At 39.9% G+C, this 14673-nt stretch overlaps 1 protein-coding gene across 3 annotated transcripts in view; it reads right to left on the bottom strand.

The window, feature by feature from the left end:
* Nucleotides 1-910: 910 nt before the first annotated feature.
* LOC121329159 (tumor protein p73-like) overlaps nt 911-14673 on the bottom strand; it is a 35814-nt gene continuing 22051 nt past the window's right edge. For 2 of the 3 annotated variants that reach the window (XM_041274555.1, XM_041274556.1), the window contains 10 exons: nt 9155-9341; nt 8376-8491; nt 7738-7847; nt 7128-7270; nt 6708-6796; nt 6072-6196; nt 5442-5593; nt 5163-5295; nt 2912-3005; nt 911-2404 (listed from right to left, as the gene is read on the bottom strand). In XM_041274555.1, the coding sequence (XP_041130489.1) occupies nt 2072-2404; nt 2912-3005; nt 5163-5295; nt 5442-5593; nt 6072-6196; nt 6708-6796; nt 7128-7270; nt 7738-7847; nt 8376-8491; nt 9155-9341 (1482 nt within the window). In that variant the 3' untranslated portion in view covers nt 911-2071. The remainder of the gene's footprint in view (nt 2405-2911; nt 3006-5162; nt 5296-5441; nt 5594-6071; nt 6197-6707; nt 6797-7127; nt 7271-7737; nt 7848-8375; nt 8492-9154; nt 9342-14673) is intronic. The other variant, XM_041274558.1, reaches the window with a different exon arrangement.

Raw genomic sequence — 14673 nt, 5'->3', positions numbered from 1 at the left:
TTTTCAGTCAGTAATCAGTGATATAGAAACAATAGGCACTCGTGTGAAAATGGTAGACCATTTTGTGCTTTAATTAGGCATCTTAAACAACTTCTAAAAAAGTCTCCTTGCCATTTGTGGCTATGTGTTCCTTTTCTCTTATTATTTTAGATTAATTAACTGCGTGTGTGGCATATTAAAGTCATCAATTAAATGAGATAATCACAAATTTTCCTATTTTGACAGTTTCCCAAGGTTTTCAGTTAGTGGTTTGGTTTCATAAACACAACAAATCCAAACTACAGAAGCCACGGGGTGTTCTAATACATCTGCACATGACTGTAGTCTAAAATCTAATATCAGTCAATCCAGTAATACAGAAGCACTTTCTAGGGTTTTTTTTAAAACCACAAATACGCAGTTTCAGCTGCCCTTAATCACCGGTGCACATACTGTGTACTGCCTGCAGATTGTACAAACCATTATCACATGCAAATATATACATATATTATTAGAAACTGTATCCTCTTTTAAAACCATAGAGTTTGTTTTTGCACAGGTCACATCTGCTAACAGCCAAGAAAATGAATATATGGTGATGATCTGCAATCAGTCTGGCGTTCCTGAGATTTAAGGCATCATATACACTGGGTAAGTATGTAAAACTGTTTGTGTACAACGACTAAGCGATCGGAAGGCCTTGTTAAAAGGAATACAGTATCTCGCACAAAACCTTTTTTTTTTGTTTTTTTTTGTAATTTGCCAGCTATTATCCTTTTTGTTTTTGCGATTTAATTTAATTAAAAACTAAATAACTAACAAACCAAAAAAAAAAATCCTGTATTTTTTTTTTTTTTTATGAAAACAGTAAATATCAATGAAAAATAATAGAAGAATAATAATACAAAAAAGAAAGTTCAAATTTCTATGTGACAAATCACTTGTAAAGTAGTTCCCACAAAAAATACACAAACGTGATTGTTCACGCATCTGTTTCAATATACATCTATTTACATTTACAGAAGAAGCAACATTCACAATGGAACGACAGCAGACTGGGGTCTCTAAGGTCACTGTTTTAAACACATTATCAGAGAACACTTTTCTTTCAATGTTAAAAAGGGCAAAACAAATTTGTCTTTCAACTGTACCTTTTTTCTTACATATACGCATCGATAGCTGGTCACTGCATCTCTGGTCACTAATTTTCCGCTCGCTCAGAAGCATGCTGTTTGTTTTGGCAGTCCATTGAATAAACAGGCAGACTAAAGATATGCATGGCAGAGACTGGGAGGAGTGAAGGAAGGAGGTGGAGCACCAGTCATTATGGGTGTGGCTCCTATTCCAGTCAGTATGGGGGTGTGGGCGTGGCTTGTAGTCCAGTCAGTATGGGGCTGGGCGTGGGTCGTATTCCAGTCAGTATGTGGGGGGGCGTGGCTCCTATTCAGGTCAGTGTGGGGATGGGCGTGGGTGTCCCTTTGAAAATATCATTGGAGGGAAGGAGGTTCACTAGATAAGCAGGTAACAGCAACAGTCTCCCCGTGTTTTACAATGCATAATTTTCTCCTTGTTTTAAAATGTATTTTTCGATAGCAAACCGGACCACAAAATACTAGACTTGACCAAGCAGGTGTTTGAACACTCTCTCTTCATAACATCAGTACGTGAAAAACACTGGAGAACCCCACAACCTAAAAGCCGCCTTTTTCCTCAAAAACAAGACCTGCTTCAGCTGCACAAAATTCACTTTTGGAAAACCCTTACTGTAGTGTTTCGATTACCCCCATCCCCGATATTAAAGACATCTCCTTTTATTTTTAAACGTCCAAATTAAAGACAGCGAGTGTCAAATAAGAGGCAATCTACCACGGTTTAAACACTCCAAATTTCCATCTCTCACTGACTTTAAAAAATAAAAAAAATAAAAAATAAAAAAGGAAGTGCCTTGATTAAAACTCCTTTAACGGGGTAAAAGAAGAATTCCAACAGCCTTTCTCATTTTATTTTGTTTCCGCTGTAAACTTCCCACGCCTCCTTTCCCTCCCCTCCCGGCTGCCCCTCCTGTTTCGTTGCCGCTGCGGTGGACAGTTCGCTAATTGATCTCGTTTTCTGTAAACTCCTCCTTGATGGATTGCTTGCGGGACTTGCAGTCCGGGACATCAAAGCCGAAGTCGGGCCAGTCCTCAGAGGTTCCCGTGCTGGTGCGGTTGGGGATGGTGATGGTGTGTCGCACGCGGAAGTGAACGGCCTCCATGACGCGCTGCCGCTGCAGCTCCCCCGTGGGGCCGATGGCCATGGTGGAGGTGTTGCTGCTGGAGGAGCGGATGAGCTGCTGGCCCCCATAGTCGTGACCCTGTTTCAGGTCCTGGAGCCCTCTCCAGATCACCAGGCGGAGCTGCTCCGGGATCTTCAGAGCCACGAGGTCCTGTGGGAAGCAAAGGGGCAGAAACAGAAGAAGTAATCAAACTCATAGCAACGCGAAACAGAGGGCTGTTCTATGACATCTATCCTTGTGGTGCCATTCCAGTCCAGGAATATTTTAATGATCTAAATACAATATCCTTAATGCTATTTTAATCCATTTAGAGTTTTTGACCCACTTATTAAATACATGCATAAAAACACAGCAAATTAAGGTCCTTGAAAAACCTGTATGCATGTTTGAAGACTCCCAGGAATGTAATTGGAATCCCAGGAAAGGTTAAAGCTTTCTGTTCTCACAGTAAATAGAATTTACATCATAGCCAATAAGGGCTGCACGGAAAATTTTATATCCGATTTTTTCCTCGTAGCATTTACAGCATTTGGCCACCTGGTGGTACTGTATACCATTTACAAAATAAAATACATTAAAATGAAAATATGTAGACTAAGAAGTGCGCCTTTGTACTGTATTACAGTGTGTTAAAATGTATTGAATAAATGCAATTACCTCCATTGTTAGGTTCTGGAGATGGTACAAGTTCTGTAGCCCCTGGGATGTGAAGTATTCAATGCAGTTTTGACAGCCGAGACTCGTTAAAAAACTGTTCAGAAACAAAACGAATCCCACTGAGACTAAGGGCCAGTGATTAGAATTCTCCACATAATTAGTACAAGAAGGTCAAGGCTCAAAGATACGGGATCTCCATTCATAGCTAACGTTAACTAGCAGTTGGTAATTCTCAGTTTGTCAAATTACGTCATATCAAACGTTTCAGCATATTATGTATTTATATATATAGATATATATATATATATATATATATAAATATATATACATAATAGATTTCGTAACTCAATCAGTTTTGAAAAAATCAATAATTTTTTTTTTTAAAAAAAAAAAATTATATTTACCATACAGTAAATATACATGGATTAAGCTTGTTAATCCGACGCTTTCACTAAATATCATACACATGTCATTTTTTTGTTTTAATCAAAACAATTTTAGGTATGAAACATACAGTAAAATATACGTGTATTATGTTAATAATTCCGAACACTTTTTTTTCATGTTGTCATTTTTTTTATTATAGATACAATAAAAAAAAAAAAAAAAAAAAAAAAAATCCGGGCCGGCTAACAGGTGTAAAGTTATATCAATATCTTTTAACAGCGTCGTGTTCATTTCACTCTAATCAAACTCCAGAAGCATCCAAGGTAACTATTATTGTTATTGAAATCACGGATATCTTTTTTAGTGCCCTATAAAAACACCACCCAATTATTGTAAACACATAGATATATATATATTATAATATATATATACTATATAAAGATCTATAACCCATTAAGTGACATTGTCTTCATTCGAGGACAGGCTACTTTGTAATTTTTTGGAGCATTTTTAACTCTCGTCTACCTGTTAATTTAACTCTATTGTTATGATAACGTACTCTAATTATGTTAACTGTAAAAGTGAAGTCTAAATGTAACGTATCAAATTACATAAATACATCTTGTGCTCTGATTTTGTTAAAGCCAAAAGTATTTGGTACTTAACGGGTTAAAATGACATCTGAAGCTACCAACTATTCGTTTTAAAGGAATGTGACTTACTGTAGAAATGGGAACAAACTAACGTTTCACTGTCTTAACTACAACGCACTGCTTCACAGCACATCTCTTCATCTGCACAGTCATTCTGATAGCTCTCCAGCTCCATTATCAGACCTTTCTTTCTGTCCATCAGATGCTAATTAACACATTTTCTAATAGATTGCACGGTATTTGGCAAGCGCATTTCATATTTCGCAAAAAAAAATTAAAAACAAAAATGCAAAAAACTCAAATTTCTTATTTAAATAATTCATAGTGCCTCTCTAAATTGCCCCTTAGTTTCCCTGCGATGGACTGGCGTCCCGTCCAGGGTGTAGTTCTGCCTTGCGCCCCTGTGTCTGCTGGGTTAGGCTCCGGCTCACCGCGACCCTCTATAGATAATGGATGGGTGGATAATTCATAGTAGAAACATTTTTTTTCTACATAGTCATCGAAACAACTCCAACCCTTAAATTATATATATATTTTATATTTTTCAGTAAACATGATTATAAACGAGACTCTGAAGTGACATCAGGATGCTACATATTTACTATTTAACTACTAGGCAGTGGAACAAGTCAGTTGCTTTAATCTACTCAATAGCGTTTCAATTCTGAAGCCAGGGATGGGTTAAGACCCTGCTCTACACTGAATTATAAAGTAACACATTACTGACCCTGTGAGAATTCTCAGCGCTAAAAACTATCACGTTTAATCAGGAAAAGGCAGTCTTTGCTATGACAACTCTCCTGCCGAAATGCGCAAATGACATGCATTCACTTGTTAGAATGCATTAATAACGCATTGTAGAACAAATTATCTATATTATAAAGTAACAGGATATTGACATTATGAGAATTCTCAGTACTGCAAACTTTAAAAAAATAGTTTTTGCTTAAAGTTTTTTTTTTTGTGAGGTTTTTAAAATTTTTACTGCAGGGTGTTTAAATCCCACAACTCCATAATAAAGTAATCAATCAAAAGCAAAATAAATAAATATTGTTCAGAATTCAGCAATACTGCATGAATTCATATATTATTTTCCCCAAACGCTATATCCCAGCTAAAAAGTGAATGAAGTGAAGTGTCAAAGTGGCTGTGCACCGGGGGTAGTCCCGTGTTAATTAAGCACGGAGCCACTGCAGTGGAATGGGAAGTACCTGACGAGGCTGGGGTCAGGGTTATATTGCGGGGGAGGGGTGCAGTGGGATGCAGACACCATTGACTGGGCAGAATGACCTCCGTTCATGTCACCATTTTGCTGCATGTGGTGACTGTTCATCATGCCGGGACCTGCAAGCGGTAAGAAAAAAAAAAAAAAAAAGGATTATTATATACATCCTGTACACTCCATAAAAAATGCTGCGTTTTGCAAATGTTGCAGAGTATTTTTTTTGAACGTAGCTTTTTTAAATGCAACTACGTTAATAGATCCTTACCCATGGGTCCCATGTTGGGTACTGTGCTCTGGTTCTGCTGGGGCTGCTGTCCCACAAGCTGGTTGACGGAAGGCAGCTTGTTGATTCCTCCGTGCATCTTGTTCATGTTGGGCAGCACAGAGCCGTAAGAGGTGGGGGACTGGACGGGGTTCCTGCGGATTAACAACAGGTAGGCTTTTCAGAAGCGCGATAGAGCACTGGCAGATAATGACTGCAACACCGGAGGAGTTTGTGTCCAGTTTAGGTCAGGTGCGTGACAAATTGCATTTTCCCTTTCTTTGATTGCATGTGTGGAAATAATGCCAGATTAAAACCTGATTTTTAACCTGAAAATCCTGACCCCTAGCACTGGACCATGTGTGTGATGTTGACTGGTTAACAACCCCAGATCCAGTGACACATCTGGCTGATCAGCCAAGGTGTTACAATGCTGGGCTGCAGTCAGCAGCTACCTAAACATTTCATTTTAGACTGGGACCAGTGGTGTAGTCCTGTATCTGATGGCACTGGAATGCCACTAAAATAAGAATTATTGTATGATTTAGCATTTTATTTCGATAGTGAACATTGCGTTCTGGCTGGACTACACCACTGGGACCCTGTGCCCCAGCCTGTATGAGGAGCACTCACTGTCTCTGGAGCAGCTGCTGCTGTTGCTGTCTGTATGAGTCTACCATCTGCTGAGGGACCAGCTCCACCAGCTCCAGACTGTCCTTGATCTTCATCAGGATCTCGAAGTTCTCCCGGCCACGCACCTAACAGGGCAAAGAGGAGGAACAGAGTCAAACCACACACCAGAAACACAGTTTGTAGTGCGGGGTCTTTTTGTAGGCTCTATGTACTAGTCCTGGGGTGGCCAACCCTGGTCCTGGAGAGCCACAAACCTGCAGATTTTCTGGGTATCTTTAAATCCTCAATGGCTAAAGACCTAGGAAACATGTTAGTGTTGACCAATTAAGAAAATAATTGGTTCAATTAAGTAATTGAGAACTCGGGTGAACGAAAACCCAAGACCAAGATTGGCACCCATGTGCTAGTCCATCTGTTGTTTTCATTGACAATGATAGACAGCAATCTGACTTATATTTATGTAGGCTGTCTATGTGTTATCACACTGCAATTATCAGCATCAGTAATGTGCAGAGGACATTAAAAGGACAGTGGCTCATTGAGAAAAAGGGGCACTTTTGGGGCATAAGGGCAGGAAGGCAGTGATCAGCATGCTGTAATTACAATCAGGGGAGCTCGTTTTAGCTTCACACTTACAGGAATATAATAAATCTCCTCTTCGCCAAGTCGTCGCTTTTTCATATTGACGCCTGGGCTTGGGATGTTCGGAGGTGTCTGTTTAAAAGCTGAAAGGCAGGAAGATGAGGTCAATTCATTCACTGAAGCAACAGCCTTAGAAGTGTCTTACCTCATGGCTCATTCACAGCACCTACAAAGTGATAACCGCCTTAATGCATGCACCTCATATGTGCAGACTGTGAAGTTCTCAACGGGAATAATAATAATAATAATATAATAATAATAATAAAATAATAATAATAATAATAGTTTGATTTACCAATATTTTTGCTGAGGCTGATGTAATAAGGATCAAGTGCAGCTTTAGGATCTCAGCAGCCATTCTGTTCAGTCTGCTATTGAAACCCTGCTGCAATGGAATCACACACGTGAACTCACTGCGTTTGTTTGCGTTGCTGTTTTTGTTCACGCTGTCGTTCATGGCCTGCTGCTCGCGGAAGTGATCCTCGTCTGCTTTCCTGTCCCGCCCAGGACAGGCGCAGATACGCCCCTCAAACGACCTTCGACCCAGGACCTGGCCACTGCACACAGAGACTTGGGTTCAGGACAAGAACACACAGCCATAGCAGAACAGATTTGTACATGCCGTCCAAAGAGTTGCATATACAAGCATCATTGTTATCACATACAGCCTTCTTTTTAATTAAGAGTGGTCAATTATTTTACCCCTCGTGATATTCTCCCCAATTTTTCTCCTCACCGCAACAGTTCCGCAGGAGAACTGAAAACACCCAGAAACTCGAAAGTGGACGTCAGCGAGCGGGTCTGCTGTAGCGCGATAAGGAGAAACAGTCCCAGATGGTTTTGCCACCCTAACCGTTGCACAGCACGCAGCTATGCTAGAACAATCAATTAACTTCATGAGCAGTAATAGTAAGTGTACGCTAATATGTTTCTTGGGTAGAAGTGCCTACAAAGAGGCTGTAGATATAGCCTGTTGGTTACTGCACACAGATCCATACTACATGATAATAAAAGGCACACTCACTCTCTGGTCTCCAGAGTTATAATAATAAGAATGGGTCTTCTGTTCATGCCTCCCACACAACTGCTGTTACACATGAAGTTGTACAGGATCGTAGTGCATTCTGTTCCAACCTGGAAAACAAATGATATCTTAGCACAAGAACTGCTGATGATTTCAGCAATGAATCTACCATTTAATTTGTTTTTTTTGTTTGTTATTGAAACAATCCAAAACAAAGACAGCTTTGATAACCATTGCAGGGATGTTCACTGTTACAAATGTATTAAAATACAATACAAGGCCACTAGATGGCACTGCAGAGCAACATACAGTGACTACCTCTGAAAGCATGCTGGTTAAGTATGCCGATTTTATTTATTTTTTTAAAAGGTTCATAATATAATAGGTCTAGGAGTTAAAATCGTCTCGACTTGTTTTCTGCCGTGTTAGACACAAGCGCCCATGTAATCTGCATACTGATCCTGTGTAAAAGCCTGGGTACAAAAATCTGCCAAAAAAATATATACATAATAATGAGCCAATGATCCCTGGTACAGTGCTGTGGTTATTACAGGGCTGATTTCCATGTATGACAATGCAAACTGGAAAACGAACCATGCAAACTGGAAAACAAACAACGCAAAATGGAAAACACATACCTGTGGCGACTCATAAGGTACCATCACACTCTGCCTTCCAGTCACTGGGTCATCTATGTACTGGGACAAGTTATTCCCTTCCACCCGAATCAGGTGACTCGCTGGAGCCACCTGACCTAAAAGAAATAAGGAGTGCATTTTGACCAGTCTTTTCTTTATCAGTCCCTGGGTGCAATGCTATTTTTCGCACATTCATGCTCCTGCAGTTGCTCTTATCCATCAAAAACGGCAAACACCCAGAATCGATACAATACTTTATTCCATCAGAAAATCTGAATAAACCGAGTGAAAAACTGCAATGCTTTATTTCAAGAACCCATCATTACCAACCAATAAAACAGTGATAGAACAGAAACATTCCAACGTTATTTATAATACAATACAAAGGACGTGCAACTGAGGTGTTAATCAGAAACCTTATAACTAGTTCAATAACATGATTTGATTTACTAGTAATGTGTCTTTAAGATGTTATTGTTAATAGTCATCAGCTGTCAGGCAATGGCCATGTGCAAATATCCAACATACAGTAACAGTGTATGCTAGGAGAGTTCCAACTGACCACCTTCTATACCTGCCAGGGTGTGATCACGCCGGACACTGACACAGGCATCGATTGTGCAGGTATTTCCCTGCTTTTTCCCCCCATTTTCCCACACTTTCACTTTCACGCAGGTGCCAGCCAGCTTGGCTATGCTGTGCCAGTACCTTTTATCTTTGCCTCCTCCTGTCCTTTATACAAGGTACGCCCCAGGGCATAACGGAGTGAGGTGACTTACCGTCATTGAAGTCTCTGCCAAGCTCGTGGTTGGGGCAGCGCTTCACCACTTCGGTCACATGCTCTGCCTTCTTATAGACCGGCATGGCCCGGATCACACTGCCCGGGGGGGCCAGCGAGGACAGCTTGATCTGTATGGGACAGGTCTTAGCAATCTGACAGTACAGCTTCTTCAGTAAAGGAGAGTACTGGAATCAAAGAGACACACAGGAGATTCTTAAGTAAATACTGAGGCTACATTCACACAAATTCCAATACAAACAGCTTTTCAAAAGGCTATAGCAAGTGTGTTTACAATTTTAAAAAAAGCGAGATGTCTCTTCACTGCTGGAAAGGGCGTTAATAGGAATAAAATAGCACATGATTTCAGAATTGGTAAGAGTGCTGCTGTGACAGATATCAAAAAGTCCGCATCGAGATAAAAAAAAAGTTTGCATCGGCCAGGTGCCGACATTCTTTGGAAGTAAACAGAGAAACGCTCCAGCGCATTATCAAGTACTGGTACAGTTGTGTGCAATTTAAATTCTTTGTTCTACTTTTCAGTTTTAGTCTTTTAATTTATTTGAGCCAATGAAAACAACCCATAGATTTTTTTTGTTTGGTTTGTTTTATTGTAAACCCGCAATGCACTTGTAAATGACAAGACAATAATGCAAATCTATAGTGCACTGATAGGCCTAGTGACTATCTTTTTAAACAATGGGTTTATATTTAAACAAAGATCTTTTCAATGCTGAAACGGGAGTTACTAGGAATATAATAGCACATCAGAGACAGTATACAGTGAGTACCGTACGGTATACATTTCTATACTGTATATAAACAAAGTTTGCATTGGATGCCAACAGTTTCTTCGGATGCAAACAAAGAAATGCTCCAACACATTAAAGTAAGTGCATAATGCAACGTCTGTGTTCTACTTATATATTTTTAAAGTATTACTGTACTTTAAAACCGTTACCTTTATTTTAAAATGTGCACCAATTAATCCACCGATTAATCAACTAATGCCCATAAATTAATCGATCAAATATTTGAATCGAGTGACAGCTCTAATATATATAGAGGAGCCAGATCCTTTGTTGTTTGGGTTAATTTGGAGAAAGGACTGGGAGCAGGAGGTTGTGCACCCTGCCTCTACACTGTGATAGCTCTGCTTGGGTATGGGGTTTATGATTTTTTTTTTTTTTTTTTTTTTTTTTAAGTATGTGAAAGCCTTGAACTGCAGTCTTCTGTGTCTGCTATTCCTGCCGCTGGCCAGCCTTGACCACACTATATTTAAATTTAAAACACCATTCTGTGCATACTAAATGTTCCATGAACCACAAAACCAGAGTTGGGGTTACCATTGAGAGATTAATTTCTGGAGAGGGTTTAATGAAAATCCAGCTGGTTCTATGCTGATTAATATGGGTCTCATTATATTTAACAGTTGACTGCAGTGACAAACACTAGTGAAAAGTGTGTGCAAGAAAATAACTAGCGACAGCTTTGTTGCTAGTTCTGAACCTTGCCTTTGTTTCTATGAATTCCAATCCCCTTTCCCTCATGGGTGAGGAGACAAGAAACCGATTTCAGCTATTGGGGTACCTGGGATAAAATGGGGTTTAACGAAGCGTTTGTTCAATTAGCCGTACAGATGTATCATTCTCCTCAATGCTCATCTCAGACTCTATGGTCCCCAGTGCAAAGTTTAAACAAGTGCAGTGGGGTTTGAAAAGACTAAAATGGTCTTCAACTTATTGCCAACACAAAGAATAGCTACATCCTTGCCAATGTAACGAAGTGCAGATGTTTTAAAAAAACAAAGCTTGACAAGTTGAATCGTGTTTGACATGAGGCGGTTTAATGCAAAAAAAAAAAAAAAAAAAAAAAAAAAAAATCAATAAAAAAAATGTGACAGCTCTTTTACACATCCCAGCCTGCGTACTTCGTGTTTTGCAGTGAGCGGAGTCTGTTGTCGGTTAGCGTTTGTCTGGGATTTGCATCGAACGACATGGTGGTCCACAGGTATTAATGTATCGCTCTGGCATGCTGGGGCAGGCTACATCCCTCCAAAAATTCACCTGAGGCAATGAAAAGGCAACTTCAGAGAACGACAGGGCTTGCGTGAGCATGTCTTAATGGAATGGACGGCTTTCAATGGGAGGGGGGGGTGGGATGGACATCAAATAAAGTAGCGCTGATAAAATTCATGATTAAGCACATTATCTTTACTCTATGGGAAGTGTGGAGACGCAGGACTGCTGCTGCTGGTTGGTCAGAGAGAGAAGGGAGAGGGGAGGGGGTGGGATTTGGCAGGTGTGGTAGGACTAGGGGGCAGCCATATTGGTTGTGGCGAGGGGAGTGGCGTGTAAGGACGGATTGTAAATGAGCCCTGTGTGTTTTGGAGAGAATAAGATATTAGTTACGGCGTGGTTGTGGCCAACAGCAACCCTGCAATTGTTGTTACAGCACATAGCTGTTTGTTATTGTTTGGTACATTTCGTGCCTTTGTCAGTGCCAATAAACTTGGTGTTAAACCCTGTTTAGCCTCCTTGTCACTGTGATTTCTGAGTACATACAGTGCGTGTAAATTATTAAGAATATTTTTTCTTACTTGCTGTTTACTGCACTGAACCGAAGCCTGAACAGGGTCTAACCACGCATAGAATTCAGAGAAAAACATGTGTTATAAAAAAATAAATAATAATATATACTGCTAATAATATGGGGGGAAAAAAATACTGTGAAACTAATAATATAACTTATTTTGTATCTGAACCCCCCACTCCCACAGTCGCCAGTGGCGAATGCAAATTAATAAGATAAATCCGCCAGGGAACAACTCACCGGAACCCAAAGACATTACATGCAATTGCGGATCTCTTTTCACAATCCCTTCCTTGTTCAATCCGAGTGCCCAAGTATATTTTTGGAATAAAATGAATGAAACTTTAGTCCACAGCGTACAAGTGTTTATCTTCAGGACTAAAGTATCCGAGCTTGCAGATATATGGTGAAGTGCACACTAATATGCTTCCCCAGCTCAGAAATCCAGCCTTGCAGAGCCTTTTCAAACAGTATTTTTTTGCTAGAATAGCGAGGCACATAAAGACCTTAGCAGAAACGACAATTGGGAACTGTACAGAACACACATAATAGGTGAGGAAATAAAACATTCGGAACATACAGATAATAAAGTGTTCTTGTCTTTTATGCACCTATTCAGACACAATGAGAAAACAGTTTGTCTGCCAGGTGTTGACATCATTTACCATTAGTCTTATAAGACCCCTTTAAATCAGCATTCCCGGGCAGTCTGGGGCTTGCCCGGAAAACTGTTCCATAGGAGTAAATGCAATCAGGAGAGTCCCATCTTAGATGACTAATTCTAGTCGTATTCGTTGTTGTGACATGGATATACTTCTGTATGAATTGCAAAACTGGTTGCCTTGGGGGGAGAAAAGCTGCTAAAACTCACTTACATAATTTACAATATCTATGCGTATTTATGTATAAACAAAATAATTAGTAATTACCAATGCTGGTGTGTCCAGACAGGACAGGGTTGTTTAACAGCATAAACTGCACATTGTAAGAACAATTTGAGAAATCGTGTTGATAGATTTGTCTGTCTCGTTCATAATAATGCAACTGTCTGTTCGTCTGTGACTGTGGTCCTTCTTTCGTCTCTGCTTTACCCGGAGGTTGTGTTTTTGTGTGCGCTGCTTAAAGCAGCTTTAAACAGTCAAATCAATAGATCTCCAGCAATACTTCAGTGAAGACTTTGAGACGGACACCTCAGCCTTGGTTGTGCGTGAAATATTCCTACTGTAGGTGGGAGTTGTGTGGTCACATTTGTAAATGAAAGCGATATCAAATAAATTGAGTTATTTTCACAGAGCTTTTATCCCAATAGAAAGCAAAAAGATTACTTTAAGAGCCCCTTAAGAGCTCTTTATTTTTTTCTTGTTCTGTAACATTTATCAGTGTGTGAAAGCTTTGTTAATACAGCCTTTTTAAAAAAATAAAAAGTAAAAAAAAATATATCCAGTAACTAGAGAGAGTTGCTGCAAGTCACCAAATACTTTAACACCATGTGGGTTATTCTTTTATATCAGCGATTAGTGAGAACTTGAATGGTAGTTTATGGTACAATACAGCAGCAATGCTAAGACAGAAGCCACAAGATATTAGAGGTATGCGCTTTACGAGCAAAATACATGCTCCGAGCCAAAAGAAACTGTGCTACCCTAACACCAGACAAAACGTGCATGGAATGAAAGAGTTAAGGGAGCTGTGCGTTTAAGATAACATTGCCACAGACTAATATACAGGGGGATTAGAAATTCAGCTGACCAGTCTGCAATGGGGAAAAAAAATACACAGGTAACAAGCAACGGTAACAGGTGTGGTCAGCCATGGTAATGCACTGTAAATACATGGTATAAGCACAGTGAAGTTAGTAAACATGCATAATTACTGTGATAAACTTTATCATATAAGGGTGCTTAACATGGGAATTGACATTATAATCACCATGTTCATAACTCTGAATATGTTTTTCATTTAAACTCTGTTGAGCAACCCAGTTCTCCACAGCATTTGCATTAACGGTAATATACGTTAATGCACGTGCAAAGTACACAACACCTGAAAGATACTCTACCCTAATTTCTTAAGTAGGGATTGGGCAATCAAACTGTTTATCTGTTCTGTGTTTCACCCCATTCATCGTTTTCTAGAGATCAACAAGCCCAGGCTTCTTTATAATGCATGAAAACCATACAGTCGCTGTAATTGCCTTCATTACCTGCAATTCTACTTGAGTCACCCTGCTGTGTCGGGAGAGGGATTTCTCTCAATTGACTGGTGTTCAACTTTTAATTTCTATAAAGTTTTCAAGACTTTGAAACATATCTGAAGGTTTAACACTGTCCAGCAGCCCTGCACCCTGATCCAGAGATATTAACAGTACCCCAATGTTCCCTGTGCTGAGTCTGTCCAGCAAATAACACAGGAGACTCTGAGAGATGCAGTGCATTGATTTATTCAGTGTCTACTGAAGAAATATTAAATCTGATCATTCGCATTTTGCTTTCTTTGTTTTTTTATTTAAACAACAAACAATATCTAGGGCCACTTGGTAATGTGTTTGAACAGATTCACACCTGATGAAAAAAAAGAGAAAACGATTGTCTAGCTGCAGCTGTGCAGTGTGAGAGGCGTCCAGACTTGTCCGCCCAGGCTTATTTTCATCTAATTTATTTTTCTTAAGGAAATGATTGAAACCTGCTGTCCCCCCCCCCTTTCTCCAGCATTCCTAAGACCATCGGGAATGTGCCGAAGACTTGCCTGAAACGAGTTCTCGCTATAAACCCACACGCTTAGCTGGAGCTGGTGGGCTGTGCTTGTGTTTCACCAGCAGCTGCGGACTTGTGTCCCAGGACAGGTTCAGGCAGGCTGGGTTAGTTTGAGTGATAATAATGTGTTTGTCATCTCAACTGACGTGCCTCGGCTTGCGAATCACAAATACCG

The sequence above is a fragment of the Polyodon spathula genome, chromosome 16 (assembly GCF_017654505.1).
Source record: "Polyodon spathula isolate WHYD16114869_AA chromosome 16, ASM1765450v1, whole genome shotgun sequence".
Lineage (NCBI taxonomy): Eukaryota > Metazoa > Chordata > Actinopteri > Acipenseriformes > Polyodontidae > Polyodon > Polyodon spathula.
Note: the sequence above shows the minus strand (reverse complement) of the source record. Positions and strands in the feature narration are given on the sequence as shown.